The 16,653-nt window shown below is 37.3% G+C and overlaps 2 protein-coding genes and 1 pseudogene across 2 annotated transcripts; 2 read left to right on the forward strand and 1 right to left on the reverse strand.

Annotated features, from left to right (window-relative positions):
• Positions 1-248: 248 nt before the first annotated feature.
• On the reverse strand, positions 249-5,329 carry LOC148566633 (uncharacterized). The gene is made up of 2 exons (XM_088484354.1): positions 1,089-5,329; positions 249-933 (listed from the first exon to the last, which is right to left on the reverse strand). The coding sequence occupies exons 1-2, from the start codon at positions 5,327-5,329 to the stop codon at positions 249-251; spliced, it is 4,926 nt and encodes a 1,641-aa protein (XP_088340480.1).
• Positions 5,328-13,509, forward strand: LOC107637570 (isovaleryl-CoA dehydrogenase, mitochondrial-like; annotated as a pseudogene).
• A 1,870-nt stretch (positions 13,510-15,379) lies between these two features.
• LOC107635996 (pectinesterase inhibitor 1-like) lies at positions 15,380-16,369 on the forward strand. Its single transcript, XM_016339538.3, has one exon. The coding sequence runs from the start codon at positions 15,466-15,468 to the stop codon at positions 16,102-16,104; it is 639 nt and encodes a 212-aa protein (XP_016195024.1). The 5' UTR covers positions 15,380-15,465; the 3' UTR covers positions 16,105-16,369.
• Positions 16,370-16,653: the final 284 nt, after the last annotated feature.

Genomic DNA, 16,653 nt, shown 5'->3' on the forward strand with positions numbered 1-16,653 from the left:
GGAAATATGCTCGGCTTGTGATGTTAGGGTTCCGAGGAATATGCTCGGATAATTTGAAGTGTTTACTGACTAAAACGTATGCTAACTGTAAAAATGTGAACTGTTTTGATTGCACATTGAGTAGTATGGGTATAATGATTTGTTGCGTCTGGCCTCGTTAAAACCCTTTCCGAGTAAAACCCTTGTGCTTTGGGAAAAAACTTTCGGAGGGAAAAAGAGTACCATCATTCGCTATTATTCAGGCTATGTCATGACTGATATTTCCTTAGAGAGGGGACATTCCATGTTCCTGGAAGTTGTTCTCCTCTAAGGGTTTCTAATTTGTAAGCCCCCTTTCCGAGGTTTTGAAGGACTCGGAAAGGTCCTTCCCAATTTGCCGCTAATTTGCCATGTGAGGAAGGTTTCCGTGCATCTTCTGTTCGTCTGAGTACAAGGTCTCCATTGTTGAAAGATCTGCGAACTACTCTTTTATGGTGTCTCTGTTCTAGGTAGCGCTTTCTGGCTCGCTGCTTTATGGCGGAGATGTCTCTGTCTTCTTCTACAAGGTCCAATTCGGTCATCCGAGCTTGTTGATTGTTTGCTTGATTATAGAGCTCTGCCCTTAATGTTGGGACGCTGACCTCTATTGGAATGAGAGCTTCTGCACCATATACCAACTTGAAGGGAGTTTCCCCTGTGGCAGATTGGATGGTGGTGTTGTAACCCCATAGGATTTCTGGGATGAGGTCAGCCCACTCTCCTTTAGCTTCGCCGAGCTTTTTCTTTAATCCCTGCAATATAATTCTGTTAGCTGATTCAACTTGTCCGTTAGTCTGCGGGTGCTCTACTGAGCTGAAGTGGTGTTTAATGTTAAAATTTTTCAAAAAAGTGGCGAGCTTGTGATCTGTAAATTGTCTCCCGTTATCCGAGATTATTTCTCTTGGGATTCCGTATCTGCATATGATATTTTTCCATAGAAAAGATCGCACTTTTTCTGCCGTTATGTGCGCTAGTGGTTGTGCTTCTATCCACTTAGAGAAATTGACACTAAGAGGAACTTTACCTGGCCTGGCGCTTTCGGAAAGGGTCCGAGGATATCCAATTCCCACCTATCGAAAGGCCAGCTTACCTCTATGGTATGGAGCTCCTCGGCTGGGGTCTCTGAGAGGGTGGCGTGCTTTTGACAATTATCACATGCTTTGACTTTGGTGATGCAGTCCCATTTTATCGTCGGCCAATAGTATCCTGTCCGCAAGATCTTTGCTGCTAATGCTCGGCCACCGATATGGTTGCCACAGACTCCTTCATGCGTTTCGGCCATAACCTCCTCGGCTTCCTCCTTACTGATGCACTTGAGCAATGGTTGTGAGTGTCCTCGCCTGTATAGGGTGTTTCCGAGCACTGTATAGAAGCTTGCTCTTCTTCGGAAGAGCGGCAAGTTCGGCTCATTATTTGGAATGGTGCCTGTATTAATGTAATCGATAAAAGGTGTTCGCCAATCTGGGACCTGTGTAATACTCAAAATTGTTTCTTGCTCAAAACTGGGTTTGTCAAGTGTTAGCTGGGACAGTGCCGATGTGTTTTCGGCTTGCCGTGTTGTGGCTAACTTAGATAACACATCGGCCCTGGTATTTTGTTCTCGGTTTACATGGATAATATTAAACTCTTTAAATTTTGAAATTAGATCCTTTGTTATGAGCCAATATTTCTCTAACAAAGGATCTTTTACCTGAAATTCGCCCTTTATTTGATATACCACCAAGGAAGAGTCGCAGTAGGCTGTTATTCGGGGTATTTGTAGTTGTAGGGCGAGTTTTAGTCCAGCAAGTAGGGCTTCATATTCTGCCTGATTGTTGCTTGCGTTGAAACGGAACTGTAGTGACTGCTCGGCCACCACCTTGTCTCCTTCTTTTAGTAGTATCCCTGCCCCACTGCCTTCTTTGTTTGACGCTCCATCCACATGTATGCTCCAACTGACCTCTGTTTTATGTGTGTCGTTAGTCATCTCCGATATAAAGTCGGCTAGCACCTGTGACTTCAGTGTTTTCCTTGATTCGTAATGGATGTCGAACTCGGAGAGCTCAACCGACCATTTTATCAATCTGCCGGCGAGCTCGGGTCTGGTCAATATCTGCCTTAGCGGTTGGTCCATTCGTACTATGATTGTGTGGCTTTGAAAATAGTGCCGCAGTCTTCTTGCTGTGGTGATTAGTGCTAGCGCCAGTTGTTCTATCTTCGGGTACCTTGTTTCTGTTGGTTGTAGCACCCTACTGATGAAGTATACTGGGTTTTGCTTTCTTCCTGTTTCTGTTACTAAAACTGAGCTTATAGCATGGTTAGATACTGATAGGTATAAATACAGTGGGTTACCTGCCTCTGGTCTTTGGAGGATTGGTGGTGATGTTAAGTGTTGTTTAAGTTCGGTAAAAGCATTTTCGCATTCGTCTGTCCAGTTGAACTTCCTGCCTTTAGAGAATGTCTGGAAAAAGTGATAAGATCGGTTTGCCACTGCAGGTAGGAAACGTGACAGGGCAGCTATTCGTCCTGCAAGTTGCTGGACTTCCTTTACCGTTTTTGGGCTTGCCATGTTCAGCACGGCCCTGCACTTTTCTGGGTTGGCCTTGATGCCTCGAGATGTTAACATGAATCCCAGGAACTTCCCCCCTTGTACTCCGAACGCACATTTGTCTGGATTGAGTCTCATGTTATATGCTCGGAGTTGTCTGAAGATTTCTACTAGGTCGTCACAGTGTGACCTCTGCATAGGTGTTTTTGCTACCATGTCATCTACGTATACCTCCATATTGCGGCCTATCTGTTGTTGGAACACTTTGTCCATTAGCCTTTGATATGTCGCACCTGCATTCTTTAGGCCAAAGGGCATTACCTTGTAACAAAAATTCCCGTGTTCTGTTATAAAAGCTGTTTTGCTTTGGTCTTCTGGGTGCATTAGAATCTGGTTATAGCCAGAGTATGCATCCATAAAACTCAAAGCTTTATAACCAGAGGCGTTATCAACTAATTTATCAATGCAAGACAGTGGATATGCATCTTTAGGGCAAGCTTTATTTAAATTTGTAAAGTCAACGCACATGCGCCATTTACCTGAGCTCTTCCTTACCATTACCACGTTGGACAACCATGTGGTGAAGCGAATCTCTCTGATGAAACCTGCATTGAGGAGCTTCTGGGTTTCTTCGAGTGCTGCTTGTTTTTTCTCTTCTCCGAGGTTCCTTTTCTTTTGTGCAACTGGTAGGATTGTTTTGTCGATTGCTAGCTTGTGGCAGATGACCTCTGGGTTGATTCCTGGCATGTCATCTGGCGTCCATGCAAAGAGGTCGGCATTCTGACGCAGTATGTGAATGAGTTTTGCTCGGTCTGCCCCTTCTAATGCTTCTCCAACATATGTGCATTGTTTGTCATCTGATGTCAGTGTTACTTGTTGAAGATTGTCCATTGGCCGAGGTCTTTCGCCGAGGTCTTCTCTTGGGTCAAGATCGGCCAGTGTCGTTGTGTTGGCAGAACTTTGGATGGCTTGGATCTGGGGCCGAGCTTCCTGTTTTGTTTGGACTGGTTTTAGACCAGCGTGATAGCATTGCCGAGCTTCCTGATGGTCCGCATATACCGTGGCGATCTTGTTTTTCTGCACTGGAAACTTGACACACAGATGTAATGTGGACACCACTGCCCTGAATATGTTCAGTGCGGGTCTCCCAAGTATAATATTATAAGGGCTGTAACAGTTTACTATTAAATATTGAATATCAATTGATTTTGACATAGGGATCTCTCCCATTGTGGTCTTTAGCCATATGTGTCCCATGATTGGGACTCTCTCTCCGGAGAACCCAATTAGCTCTCCAGAGGAGGGTTGTATCAGTTTTTCTGATAATTTCATTTTAGTAAAAGTAGAGTAAAATAAAACGTCAGCACTACTACCTGGATCTAACAATGTTTTTCTTACCAACAGTTCTCCGACCTGGATGGAAATTACCACGGGGTCGTCGAGGTTAGGGCTTGCCGATTTGAAATCTGTTTGGTTGAAGGATATTGTGACGTCTGGTTCTTTGCCCTTCTTTGGTTGTATAGTTCCTTCGATTGCCAGCATTGCTCTATAGCTCCGCTTCCTGGCCGAGCTTGTTTCTCCTCCGCCTGCGAATCCTCCTGATATGTGGTTGATGACTCCTCTTGGCGGATCAGGAGTCGTCCTCTCTTTTTTATCGTCAGCCGTTGCTTGCTTGTGCTCTGCCTTGTCCGAGTTTCCTCCTCTGCCCTTCCGGGTCTCAATGTATTTGTCCAGGAGACCTTGGCGTGCTAGTCTTTCCAGGAGGTCCTTCGCAACGATGCAGTCATCTATGGTATGACCGAACTTTCGGTGGAAGGCACAATGTTTTGTCTTGTCCACGAATCGTTGATCCTGGTAGTTCCCTGCTCGGGTTGGTGGTTTTATGATTCTGGCGTTGAGGATCTCTCTGATGATGTTTTCTCTTCTGGTGTTAAATCTGGTGTATGTGTTGTACTTTGACGCGGGCTTAGGAGGTTTCTTTGTGTCCCTGTTGCTTGGCGATCTGAAAGTCCTTTCCTCATCTCTCCGATGTGGCTGTTTGTCTGATTTCTGGGCTTCTCGGAGTTCTTCGATCTCCATTTGCCCAGCCGCCCTTTCTCGGAATTCCTCTAGCGTCTTTGGTTTTGTTATGGCAATGGTCTCCCGAAATTTGCCAGGTCTGAGGCCGGCCTTGAGAGCATGCAGGTGGACGGCCGGGTCCAGGTCTTGGATCTCCATAGTGGCGTCCGCGAATCTGGTCATGTAGTCTTTCAGACTCTCGTGCTGACCTTGTTTGATGGTGCCGAGAAAGTCCGAGCCATGTACATATATTCTTGATGCAGCGAAGTAATCAATAAATGATCTGGCGAGGTCTTCAAAGGAGGAGATCGAACCTGCAGAAAGTTTAGAAAACCAGAGTAACGCTGCACCATCTAGGTAAGTGGGAAATGCTCGACAGAGGACGGGCTCATTGTTCGGGCCGTTGAAGAACATCATCGATTGGAACTTCTTCACATGGGCTCGGGGGTCGCCGAACCCCTTGTACGGCTCCAGCGCGGTGGGCAGCGTGAAGTTTTTTGGCATCTGGTAATTTGTGATCTCCTCGGAGAAGGGGTTGTCGAGGGTGAGCTTTTCCTTTGGCGGGACGATGTTTAAAGGGTCCGCCGTACTTTGAGCTGAGCCCTTGGAGTTCTCTCCATTACTTTGTGTTGAGAGCTCGGCTATCCTTCGTACCTCCGCCTGAAGCTCAGCGATCTGAGCTAGGAGGTCATCCTGTGAAAGTTGTGGATTTTCCTTGTCAGCCATGTCCGAGGATCAGGGATCCTGCAAAATAAGGTAAAAGACTAAACAAAGGAAACAGTGGGGTTAGATGTATTCCGGCCCCACGGTGGGCGCCAAGTGATTCGTCCTGCACTGGGTAGGCCGAGCTTAAGCACTTCCGAGTGAGTCGTCGACGGAGAGGAAGAGCTTCACGTCGGCCGATGGACAAACACCGCGGCGGGAATACCTGCAAAAGATACTCCAACGCTCAAGTTAGTAATAGTCTCAGAAAAGAGAGAAAGAGAGAGTAATTAAGTGAGAGTGAATAAATGAATATGGAAACTGGTAGTGGAACCTGAGGCCTAGCCAAGCATGTTAGCTAGGTTTTATAGAGGTTGTCTTCTGCCCGTTAGTGGATAAGTCCTAGTTTATAGGTTAGTTGAGATATTCTGTTTTGGTGCTACAAACTAGTTGAGCACGTTTCCTATTTTACAGTTGAGTGATGATGTTTCGGTCCTGATCTCGTGCCGAGATTTTCGGACGGCTGATACGGGACCGAGCTTTATGATGCACGTGTCTTTTTATTTGAATGGGTGAGGCCGAGCTTATCGGCATTTGTTCCGAGCTTGTTTAACGTGACGTCAGCCTCGGATATTTGTGTGCCGAGTATTTCGGGCGACCGAGGATAAAGATAACGTATCAGAATGCTTAATTAATTTATAGGGAGTGTATTGCATCTTTTAAGATATTCCAAGGATTTCATAGAGCGAATTGGTCTTTTCGTGCAGGCTGATCGTGTTGATGGTGGCTACGTACTTAATGGAAACAAGAATTATAGCACATTTGACTAATAGTCTAGACAGATGCTGAGAATGGATAGCACATTTGAATCAGGTTGTCTATGCAAAGACAGACATAACAGCTGGATCAAAAGGAATCACTGCATTCATCATCGAGAAGGGAATGCCGGGGTACTTGTACTGAACCTAGTCAAATTTAAAGTGTACTAAAGTCTCTGCATTTCAAGCTTACTGTTCAGTTATTTCTTGAAAATAAATATTAAAGCAGTAATGTTTATCAAATATAAAAGACTGGTTACTGGCTCCTTGTCGCTTCTTATAGTTCAAATTTGATTACCAAGTCCTTAGCTTGCAAAATTCATTCTCTGAAAATTGAGGGGGCAAAAGTAGAGTCATGTAACTGAAAAATAAATGGCTAAAACGTTGAGGCAGTGCATAAATGACAAGTCACGTGGATATGGGGAAAATTAGGAGTGGAAGATTAAAATTATGAATTTTGCTTCTGTTTGATTTCAGATTCCGCACAGCCCAGAAATTGGATAAACTTGGGATGCGAGGAAGTGATACGTAAGTATGCATGCTTGTGACAACTTTTCTATACTTAATCCATTTTTAGTCGATGTGCCTTCCTTTTACTGATAATAAATATGACTTGTGTTGGCAGATGTGAACTCTTGTTTGAGAATTGCTTGGTTCCTGAAGAAAATGTTCTTGGGGAAGTAGGAAAAGGTCTTGCAATAGCTTCTATGATCATATTTATCAACTTTAGAATAAAATCATCTTTATGTTATTTTGTATATTCAACCCTGCAAAAGTTTGTTGTCATTGATCTTCTGTAATATCCTAATAAAAAACCGCTTGTGTTATTCGTTGTACGCGTGCGAACCATAGTTTATAATATCAGTCCTTTCTTGTTTTAGGAGTCTATGTCATGATGTCTGGGTTGGATCTGGAGAGACTTGTTTTGGCAGCTGGTCCCCTGGGTATCATGCAGGCATGTCTTGATGTGATCCTTCCTTATGTTCGACAAAGAGAGCAGTTCGGTTGTCCTATCGGCAATTTCAGTTTATACAGGTCCATATTGTTGAGAAATGGTTTTTCTACAATCATCCTGGCATTTTATTGCATGTGATTTTTAGACATTACATTGTTGATCGATCTTCTGTTACAAAACATGATGTAATGGCTACTTCTTTCAGGATTGTGCTGGAATTATACTTACTGCAGCTGAGAGTGCAACCCAAGTTGCTTTGCAGGTAAATAGTTTGCACAGGTTATTTGTTGCAGCTACTATTCTTTGAGATTTTGGGGTAATACTTTTCAGCCAAAATGTATAGAAATCATGATGATTATTAAATAAAATATAGTGGTATAGTAAGAGCTCAAGTGATTTTAGAAAATTATTAACTCCTAACATTTTGGGTAAATTACATTTGACCTCTCTTGAAGTCAGACAATACTATTCGTCGCTAGTATCAATATGACAAATTAAGAAATTTTGGGATAGTAGCCTAAAGTCAGAGAAGATTGGCGTAATTTACACTAATTTTCGTTTTTTTTCGTGTTACTGTGCTTATATTAGCCTTCAAAATTTGCAGGCAAAACAATGTTTGGGAGGAAACGGATATGTGAATGAGTATCCAACTGGTCATCTTCTGAGAGATGCCAATCTCACCCCTAACTTTGGAAAAAAAAATCTAGTATATAACATAATTTTTTATTTTTTTCAAAAAATTTAAGAAATAAAGAGAGAAAATTTTGAAAATTTTAAATTTTTAGTGCCTCTTAAATTGTTTTTATTTATTCTTTTTGTATTTTGAAATTTTTTTATTTTGTGATTGAAATTGATTAATAAATATATAATTTGAGAAAAAATAAAAATTACAAAATTAGACTTTTTTAATAATTTTATAATTTACAAAAAATGTTATATCATGATTAATTAATTAGATTAACAAAACTTATGTTAGATTAAAAGTTAAAGTTCACCATAATAAATCAATTCATTTCATTTTATTTTTTTTGTGACTATTCATTTTATTTTATTTAATAATAGAAAGAAATGTCATAAAAGATTATTTGCCCTTCAATTTTGAGAAAATTTGGTAGAATTCACCATTATTGACTTATTGTCCTACAATAACCTTCAACATTATTCAAATCTTTACTCTTTTTTTTTTTTATATATATTACATTAAATATAAGATTAATATTTTATTGAGTAAATCGCTATTTTTGACTACTAATAAAGATTTAGGCAATGATCGACAAAACTAATCATATTGAATTATTGAAATTTATTCTAATATTCTCGAAAAATAAAATATCTTTAACAAAATTAACAAAACTTTAATCTTCTTTCTAGAAAATAACATAAATATTTTTCTCCATTCTTCTTTATCTTCCTCTTATAGTTTTTTTTTTATTTTTATTACCACTAATGCTGTTAGAAAAATTCTAGAATTTAATCCAAATAAAAAATCATAATTCTACATCACAATTTCAACACTAAACTGCTATTTATTCCTTAAAAAAAAAAAAAGCAGACAGGAAGAGATAGATATTAGATAAGGATGCACATGAGGATGCCTCTTAGATGTTGGCATGTTGCATCTGGGTTCAACTCCCATAATTTTGATACTCTGTATCATATTGAATTAGATTGTTAAATTAAATTATATTCATCTAAATTTTAAATTAAAAATTTATAATTTTAAAATTTTAAATTATTTAAATAAAATGGTATAAAATAGAAAAATAAAAATAAAACCAACACAATAAATACTATTTAAAATATTATATCAATATATTAAAAGGTTTTGTACATATCTTAAATGTATTTCAAATTTTAAATTTTTTTAATTTAAAAATTTAATTTGTAATTTTTTTTAAATCAAATATTTAATTAATCATACGATACAATAATGCAAGTACTTAAAATTCTATTGAATAAAATTGGAGAAAATAAAAAAATAAAATAAAATCAGACCATATAGTACATTGGGCTGAAATTTTTTAGCTGGATACAAAATATAAAATAGATATTTTTTTTAATTTACTAAACATAATTATCTTTTATTTTTATTTTTGAAAAACTTCTTCTAACAACGCAACAAATTATTCTTTTTAGGCTAAATTTTTTTATAGTTACGTTTTATTTCTTGGGCATTAAACTCGGATATTAATCTACTTATAGTATACAGAAAAAGAATACAGAAAAATTCCTCTCTCAAAATTAAACCAAACAAGCCTTAATTTTAGGACGTGCTTTAACTTTTGTAATGGCTATTATATATTTATATACATACCATATTTTTAAAAAAAGAATGTGCTATTTTAACTTTTAGAGACGATGCTGTCTAACTGTCTATGTTATCCTAACACAGCAATACACGTAAGCATCCTTGATGTTCTACAGCTACAATGGAGATTAATGAATTGACTGTTGATCTTAGAAAGTTTGATAGGAAACTATTTTTTACTAATAACATTTTCAAACAAAATCGTGGCTTTTATTTTAATCTACATTTTATATATTTTTGTGCTGACAAGCATTTTCATACCTGCACCAAAGCAATGAATTATACAATTACATAAGGTTTTGGATTCATTGAATGTATTGGCAAATACTAAATATAGTTGATCCATACTAACCTTTTAGGTTGTTAGTGTACAATATACATAAATGATAATAACATTGAAAGGAACTTGTTTTAAAATCAAAACTAAAATTGAACGGAATTATAAAGAAATTCAAGATTTGTCGTATGCACATTTTGATGATTAATGTTTTTACTGTAGGTCATATCTATTTAAGAGCAAACATTAGTTATAAAATACTTGCTATTTCTAAAGTGAGATTCAAATTTTCTATGTTCTTTTCATAATATTTCCAACCCAATCCACTAAAGACTAATTTGTTGTAGATGGAAACTCCATTTATAGATAAACTCTCTATGTTTACTCTAGGAGTGTGCATGGCTCGCCCCGATCCGAAGATCCGATCCGACTCCGAATACTTTAGGGACTAATTTGGTGTGATTTTACTGGGTCTAGGGTCGGGTAAGGGTCTCAAAAATAGACCCGGTCATTATTTCGAGTCAGTTCTGAGCCATGGCTCGGGTCATCCGAACTCGGTCTGGTGGCCCGGTCATCATACACAATTAATATTTTGTGTTATTAGTGATGGATGATAGCTACTCTTACGTGGAATTTAAGTATTGTAAACCTTAATATTTTGTTTTATTAGTTATTATAAGACTATAAGTTAATGTTTTATGTTTAAAATGCATAAAATTTTAGACAAATACATAATATTGTGTTATTTGTATTGATTTAAATATTTGGTGTTATTAGACAATATTAGTATTGATTATGGATATGCTTTAATTTTAGAGAATAGTTGGTTCTTGTTATATTTTTCTAAATGAATTTTACCATGTCAAATAATGGTTGGAGTCTTGAAAATTTGGATATTTTCGCATGCTAGCTTATAAGAAAATATCAAAGTAATGTAATGTTAACGGCCCGATTTTTACCTGATTTTCACCCGGTATAATCGTGGCCCGAAAGTATATAGATTTTATCGGGTTTAAGGCTGGATTCGGGTCTAATAAACAGGTCCGGTGTATATTTTAGATCGGATCTGGATCACATCAAATCCGGTTTCACCCGACCCATGTTCACCCCTAGTTTACTCGGCTCAAAATAGGCTAGATAAGGATGCCTTAAAATAACTAAATTCAATTTGGGCTGGTAGAACCAACTAAACTTCTAAATGCTAAATATAGTTAATCCATATTAAAAGTAACTTTTCAGGCTGATGGGCCAAGATCAAAAAATAGAAAGCCTTTTAAACTGTTCGTATACATTATAGTTATACATAAATAGCAGTTTGAGCATGTCCAAAAAAAAGAAAAGCAGTTTGAGCCTATGACCCAAAAATATAAAAAAATAGCAGTTTGAGCCCTAGTTGAAATGGCACAAGAGGATGCCTCCTAGATGTTGCATCTGGATTTTACTCCCAGATATCTTATGATTTTGATCATTTGTATTGGATTGAATTAAATTATTAATTTAAATTATATTAATTTAAATTTTAAATTAAAAATTTTGTAATTTTTAAATTTTAAATTATTTGAATAAAATTAGATAAAAAAATAAAAAAATAATATAATATTATTAAAAATATTATATTAATGTATTAAGAGATTTTGTATATATCTTAAATGTAATTAAAATTTTAAATTGTTTTTTAAAATTTAAAGATTTTTTTTAAAATAGAATATTTAATTAATCATACAACTACAATAATACGAGTACTTAAAATTGTATTAAATAAAATTGAGAGAAGTAGAAAAATAAAATCAAACTATAACATATCTAGTACATTGAGCTGAATTTTTTTAGCTGTATACACAATATCACTGTTCGCTTGTTCGGGTAAATGACGGTTTGGATGGGATTGAGGTTGGAGCAACTGGTGAGATGGTAGATTTGGACTTGAGCGCGAGCTTCTCGAGGAGGATAATAATCTGAGTTGTCGATAGGTCAGCGGGTGGAACCACCTGCAAAAACACTCTAATTCTAAAGTTAGTGTTCGTAAGATGAGGAGGCTGAATAGGATAAAAAGGTGACAGGTAGGTCCCTCCTCATTTGTACTCTGAACTCAGGTGGGCTCTCTTCTCTTGGCCATCTGCCTGAAAGTTTTTGCTAGCTGTCCAGGTTTCTTTAGCAAGACGTGAGGCGGCGCCTGGATTCGGGTTGAGCAACAAGTCAAGTTGATGGTTCGTGATCGGATCTGGAACCCTTGTCGGGTCAGGTCGAAACAGTGCCCCCAACGTACCAGGCCGTGAAGCTCGGAGTTTATGGTTGCTATGTCCGAGTCACCTGCGCTTTCACGGGTCGAGTCTTATCTAGCCCGAGAACCCATTGACGAAGTTCATGGCTCCAATGCGCGAGTTATTTCCAACCATTGCTTGGGGCGTCACTTCGATTTCTGTGTCGAGAGCATTAAATGCTCTTTATAACTGATTTGAAAGCAGGTGAAAAATCAATTGACAACTTAAGAAATCTCCAACTCCTAATATCTCTTGGGAAACAACTTCACTGGTGGTCTTGGTCTCTTCAATTCACTCACACAATGCAGGCAATTGACAAAGATTATTTTAGCATTTAATCCCCTTGGTGGAACACTTCCAAACGCCATTGGAAATCTTTCACAATTTCTTCAAAAGGTTTGATGTGAGGAGTTGTAACATCAAGAGTGAAATTCCTCCACAGATTGAAAACTTGAAAAACCTATATGATTTAAACATGTATAACAACCAATTTGTTGGAGAGATTCCAAGCACAATTGGAAACTTACAGCTTCTTCAACTGTTGGACTTTTTCAAAAAATAGGCTAAATAGTTCTATTCCAGAACAATTTTTCAGGATTTAGAATTTGAACCAGTTGATTCTTAGCTATAACAAAATTTTGGGACAATTCCAAGTTGTGTGGATCATCTTTCTTCTCTAAGAATACTTTACTTAGATTCTAACAATCTAACCTCCACAATACCTTCCACACTTTGGAGTCTCAGTAATATCTTGGAGGTAAATTTATCATTCAATAGTCTTGAAGGGTCTTAGCCAGCTGAGATAAATAGCATGAATGCTGTGATCAATTTGGATATTTCACATAACAAGCTTTCAGAAAAAATTTCCACCGGAATCGGTAGCTTACAAAGAATATTAAATCTCTCATTAGCCTATAACATGTTACAAGGGCCTATTCCTAATTCAATTGGGAACATGTTGAGTTTGGAATTTCTTTATTTTTCTCATAATCTTTTATCAGGAACCATTCCTTAGTCCTTTGTGAACATTGTTAATCCCAAGTTTATAAACTTGTCATATAATAGGCTACATGGTGAGATTTTTTATGGTGCCAAGTATATAAATTTTAAATCTGAATCATTCATGATGAATGATGGACTCTATGGAAGACCAAATTTTAGAGTCCCACCATGTTCCAATGATGGTGCAAAACATAGTAGGAGATCCAAAGCTCTGAAATTGACAATACCCTTAATTGTATTATGCATGATTCTTACATGTGCAGTTATTTTGATATACAGAAGAAAACTAAGAAAGGGTTAAGTTGCTGAAGACTTTCCATCGTTTCGATTTCCAAGTCGAATTTTCTAATTTGAACTCATGGAGGCAACACAGAAATTTGATGAGAGCAATCTTATTGGAAGAGGGGGTTTAGGTTCTATTTTTAGAGGTGAGCTTTCAAATGGAACTGTGGTTGCTGTTAAAGTATTCAACTTGGAAATACAACAAGCACCAAGAAGCTTTGATGCTGAATGTGAAGCAATGCGAAATCTTCGCCATAGAAATCTTGTTAAAAGTCATCAGCAGTTGCTCAAATTCCATTGATTTCAAGGCCTTGGTGATAAAAGTAGCCTGGATTGCTCTCATGACTCTCCTAATGATAGAATTAGTATAAAGGAAGTCTTTGTTCTACTAGTACAACAACAACAAAGTTTTGTCCCACTAAAACTACATTTCAGCAAATGATGATGACACAAGGAAGAAATTGAAGTTAAGACTATCCATTATAATTTTATGTTTTTGTTGACCTCTATGTTACTTGTCCGAACCTCTATTTATATATGAAGAAATTGAAGTTAAGACTATCCATTATAATTTTATATATGTTACTAGTATATCTACCTGTGTCTTGTACGAATTAATATATGAAATATATAAAGTATGGAAAAGTATATAGAACCAAAAGGTTACCAGCCAAAAACTAAACAAAATCACATTAATTTATATTAATAATTAATTAATTTTTAATTTTTTAAATTTAAAATTTAAAAAATTTAAAAGATTAAGTAAACCTAATTAAAACCTATAAAAACGTTCATCTTCTCTCTCACATTAACCTACCCACCTCCAACAATCACACTTACAGACTTCTCTCTCTCACCGTCAGGCTCTCTCCGCCTTCCCACCGCGACCCACTCCTCTTCTATCAGCGAGTCGCCGGAACCAACTCGGTTCCCGCCAACCTCAACACTCCCCATCACCACCGCCACAACCTGCTTGTAACCGAAGAAGGATCTTTTCATCGCCGCCTCTATTCCCTGCATTGCTTGCAACACCTCCACCACACTCTCCTTTTCCGCATAAACCCTCATCGCGGCCTCCACTATCCCCGACCCTCCCTTCGAATCAACCTCCACCTCCAATATCTCCGGCACCATCCTCTTCATCTCCCTACACATCTTCGTCACCTCCACTAGCTCTTTCGACCGGAAGCAATTACAGAGACTGCATATGGCTTCACCTGTTCAAGGCCAAGGTACCCCTCCTATCCAACAGCAGCCGGTTTATAATCCCAATCAACAACCTGGCCCAATTAACCACCGTCCTATCCTGCAACCAGTTCAACAAAGTTTGGCTCAGCAACCTTTCGCACACATGCCCATGATTAAAGAGACTGCAAACTACACACTTGATTTTAGTCAAAAGGAGTCCTTGAATAATTACAGAAATATAAAAAAGAATTCATTTAATATGAAAAAAAATATCCTAATACTTAACAAAAGAAATATCCAGTTATATTTTAACAAAAATAATTAAATATCTATAAAATTTAAAAAAAATTATGAAATTCTTAAAAAAATAGAGACATTCACATTTGTAATACAAAAAAATTCGAAAAATATATAAAACAACATCCACTTAGTATAAAAAAGAAACATTCTGATACTTAGCAGAAAAAACATCCATGTATATTAACTCGTAGAGATTTTAGATTCACCCAAAGGTATTTGGCTGATTTTTGGCTAATACCCTTTTGTTCCCTAACATTGCTCATAAAGTATTTACCTTTTTAAAAATATATAAAGTATTTACCTCTATGAAATATGTTTTTGTTGACCTTTATCTTACTTGTCCTCTTTTTATACATATAGTGTCAATCAATTCATTAAAAATGTTTTATTAATAGTGATAATTTAATTAGATGGACATAAAATTTTAGAAAAAGAAAATTATACATCATGAAAAAAGTGTAAATATAAGTTCAAATGTGAAATATAAAATAGAAAGTGTAGATTAAATAATTGATGAAGACCCTAAAACAACTATACAAGCAAATTACCTTATAATTTTGTCCACAAAAATTTGTATTCTTCCCTATAATTTGCATGGAGATCCGGTTTCTTAGCCAAATGACAATCCCTACTAAAACCTAAAAAGGCATCAAATCTTCCTCATAAAATAAAAAATAAATAACTAAATAAATAAATAAAAAGGCTTATTAGCCCTCTATCCATTTTCCCCCTCTTCGTCTCTACTCTTGAAATCAACATTTTAGACAAAATGGCATCTTTCATGAGTAGGACAGCCCTTTTCCTCCTCCTTTCCGCGGTGGCCTTGTTCGCAGCCGAGGCCATCCCGGCCTCTCGCAACTTCCACGTGGTCCAGCACCGCCTAGACCTCGCGGCGGAAATCAGCAAGTTCTGCCAAAGCACCCAAAACGCCACCCTTTGCACTAAAATACTCCAACCATATGAAGGTATTCACTTCGACCAATTCAAGGCCCTTGACATCACCCTTGACGCCACCAGTGAACAAGCCAAGTTAACCCTGGCCGCCATAGAAAGCTTGTTCTTCAAGAAAGGTCTATCAAAGTCCACAAAGGACTCGCTCAAGATTTGCAAGGATCAGTACAAGAGCATCTTGGGTTCCATCAAGGAGGCCAAAGCTATGGTGGCTACCAAAAATGTTATCGAGGCAAAGTACAAGGTTTCCGCTGTTATCTCCTTCTATGAAGCGTGCAGCGACTCCTTCGACATTGGCGAGACGATCCCTTTCGCCGCCCAATCTGAACCCGTTTTCCAGATTGGTGGCAACTGCTTGGACATTCTTGCCGCCATGGAGAAAGCTCTTCCTGCTACACCTGTTGTCATGAACTCACCTCCTTCTCCGTACAGCAACGTCATTGGAACCATCTCATAAATTTCTTGGATTCGTCAATCATCATGCCTTTCGGTTGTTGGAACCGATCATATATGCATATATATTTTATCCATAGGTGTACGTTGAAATCAGCTACTAAAATCAGCTATTAGTATAAAATACATGTTAGAATATATATTCACTAAAATTGAGTTAAACATATTTGTATTCGTATATAAATATATGGTAGCTGATTTTAGTGTACAGAAAATATTCTTGTATATGTATACTTGTTCTATTGCATTTTGTTATTAACTTTGGCAGAGATCATATTATTTAATTCATTTCATCGTGTTATATATATTTTAAATTCTTTTAAAATATATGGGTTATCTTTTAGGTGATGGCTTGGATTTTGGTGACCAAAGGTGGCTAAAGATTGATTGGTGAATAGTAAGATGACACGTGATGAAGAGCTTTAAAGTCAAATATGTAAAATAAGATAAGAACTAATTATTATTAGGAAGACAAATATGTAAAAGGAAAAATTATTGTTTTTATGTGGACTGTGATAAATATGGACCAAAAACTCTAAGATCCAAAGATAAA

Source organism: Arachis ipaensis, chromosome B4 (assembly GCF_059453495.1).
Source record: "Arachis ipaensis isolate K30076 ecotype BB chromosome B4, ASM5945349v1, whole genome shotgun sequence".
Lineage (NCBI taxonomy): Eukaryota > Viridiplantae > Streptophyta > Magnoliopsida > Fabales > Fabaceae > Arachis > Arachis ipaensis.